General features: G+C 28.2%; 1 protein-coding gene across 1 annotated transcript; it reads left to right on the plus strand.

Moving 5' to 3' along the window:
- Positions 1,474–1,938, plus strand: LOC107620206 (zinc finger protein 2-like). Its single transcript, XM_016322406.1, has one exon. It carries the CDS (start codon positions 1,474–1,476, stop codon positions 1,936–1,938), a length of 465 nt encoding a protein of 154 aa, XP_016177892.1.

A 2,389-nucleotide genomic window follows, 5' to 3' on the forward strand; every position in this document is an offset into this window, starting at 1 on the left:
TTGGTTCACCGAATCAATTTATCTATCTAATTTTGACAAAAATAACACAGTTTAATCATCATATGTATTGAATTTTAATTACTAAAAAATATCTTAAAAAAATGTTTTAAACGTCATTGTTTGAGTAGTTTCCTATAAAATATGAATGAGAAGCGATTTTCTCTCAAAAGATCAAATTTAAAATTAAAAAAAATCCCCGATGGATGTTTTAGATTTGCTGAATGAAAAGCCAAAATAAGGATTGTATTGTTGAATTCTATGAGAAACTTTTCCTTATAATAATTCACTCAGTAGCAAAATTGACTCTTGTGAACTTTTATTACTATATATTATTTTTAATGCAGCCAAAAAATTGATAGAAAAAAAAATAAACAGCAAGCATTGTCATATCTAAATGAACTTGCACTTTATACACCATCTAATGGCAATGGGTTTAAAAATAAAATGAAATTAGAACAATTTGTTACTCATTATTTTTTTTTTTTTTGAGGTCATGATGATTAACATACATAATTGAGTGTTATAAATAATCAAATCAACACTTTTATTATCAATATTAGTTAGTTAATACTTTAGATTAATACTTTATTTTATATTATTAAAATTTTAGAATTTAAAATTTAAAATTTTGTATGAAAATATTTTTATTAGTCAAATATTGACAAAAAATAATAATTTTGTTAGTTATATAATATTACTACTTATAAATTTATATCCATAATGATTGCATTGAAAATTATACTGTCAAGAAATCTCTGACTCATCCTTAAATAAAATATTTGAGTAATTTGAAGAAGGATCCAACTCTACATTTATCAATGTATATATTTTGAATATTGTCATTTCTACGTATTCTTAAAAGATACATGTCAAAACAGAATTGGTAGAGAGTTTTCTAGTGTTACCAATTACATCGTATTATATGTTAGAACAATTGTGGTAGTAGTTATGATAGTTAAACACTTTTTTTTTTCTAATTATATGATTGTATACCTACATATATAAAGTTATAGATATATACACATTGTATGAACAAAATTAAATTTAACATTAATTTATGAATTTACGAATTCATATAATTTGTGTGTTTTTATATTGAGAGCCACTTAGATAAAAACGTTTAAAATGTCTTTTTTTAAAAATATGTTTTACTAATTAAAATTTAATAATATAATTGACTAAACTATATTTTTATACTAATACTTTATTTTTTGCATACACCGAACGCTGTTGAAAAAAAATTACTACACATTAATCGCACCATGTTTTGTGACACGTCATGGTTTATTGAACAAAATTTTATCCTCTCCCTATCAAGTTTCTGGTATTAAGTCTAGCTAAACAATGCATTTCTCCAAGATATATTTCCTTTTACTAAGCATTCAAATATTTATAAATAAGCTCTTATCAACTCAACAAAACACCACAAAAAAAATCTAAACAAACACCAATCTTCTTTGCAGTTTCAAAACAATGTCAAACATGCTTAAGCGCAAATTAGAGGAGGAGCAACCTATCATGGATAATAATAATCCAGAGTTGTTGCTTACCCTGAGCCTCAACCTGGAAAGGGTTGATGAACCATCTTCCAATAATAACTGCTCCGCAGGTGTGGAAAATCGCCCTAAGCAGCAACGATTATTTCCTTGCAAATTCTGTTACAAGAAGTTTGCGAGTTCTCAAGCTTTGGGAGGACATCAAAATGCTCACAAGCGAGAGAGGATGCTCTCAAGAATGAACAAAGTGTTTAACATGGGAGCGATTGAGCTTGGTCCTCGTCACTTCTGTCCTTACTCAAACATGCCAAATCATCTTCTTCCCTTTCGTGGGTCATTTCCTGTTTATCATCAAGGTGCACACATGCACCACATGGTTCATATGCCTTCTTCCACCATGACCATGCCTTTTCCTCGTTTTGGATCTAACTTTGGAAACTAAGACTTGCATGCATGATACTCCTCAGAGCCAGGAGTCTGAAATTCACCATCTAGTCTAATTTAGTTATGTTTTTCCATGTTGTCTTATTTCTTCCTGTTGCTTTATTATTTATGATCTATTCGATTTTCAACTTCTTTGCATTTATTCTCGTTCCTTACAGCTTCTCTGAAAATAGAATAAGGTTAATTGGCTTAATTCATAGCTAAATAAATGACATATAAAAAAGAAGAGTCAAATATGATGAACCGTACCCCAAAATGTACCTACAAGCACTTGCATATTTGTGCATCTAGCCAAACTAGTCCTACATACTTAAGGCTCTTAGCACAACCTATGGATGGCAATAACTATTAGAAAAATTTTTAAGTATACCGGTACATCAATATTACAATAATTTTTATATCAACAATTAAAAATTACTGAAATATTAATATACTGATATATTTAAAAA

Source organism: Arachis ipaensis, chromosome B10 (genome assembly GCF_000816755.2).
Source record: "Arachis ipaensis cultivar K30076 chromosome B10, Araip1.1, whole genome shotgun sequence".
NCBI lineage: Eukaryota > Viridiplantae > Streptophyta > Magnoliopsida > Fabales > Fabaceae > Arachis > Arachis ipaensis.

Coding starts and splice junctions, on each gene's coding strand:
- LOC107620206 (XM_016322406.1), top strand. CDS start 1,474: ATGTCAAACATGCTTAAGCGCAAATTAGAGGAGGAGCAACCTATCATG.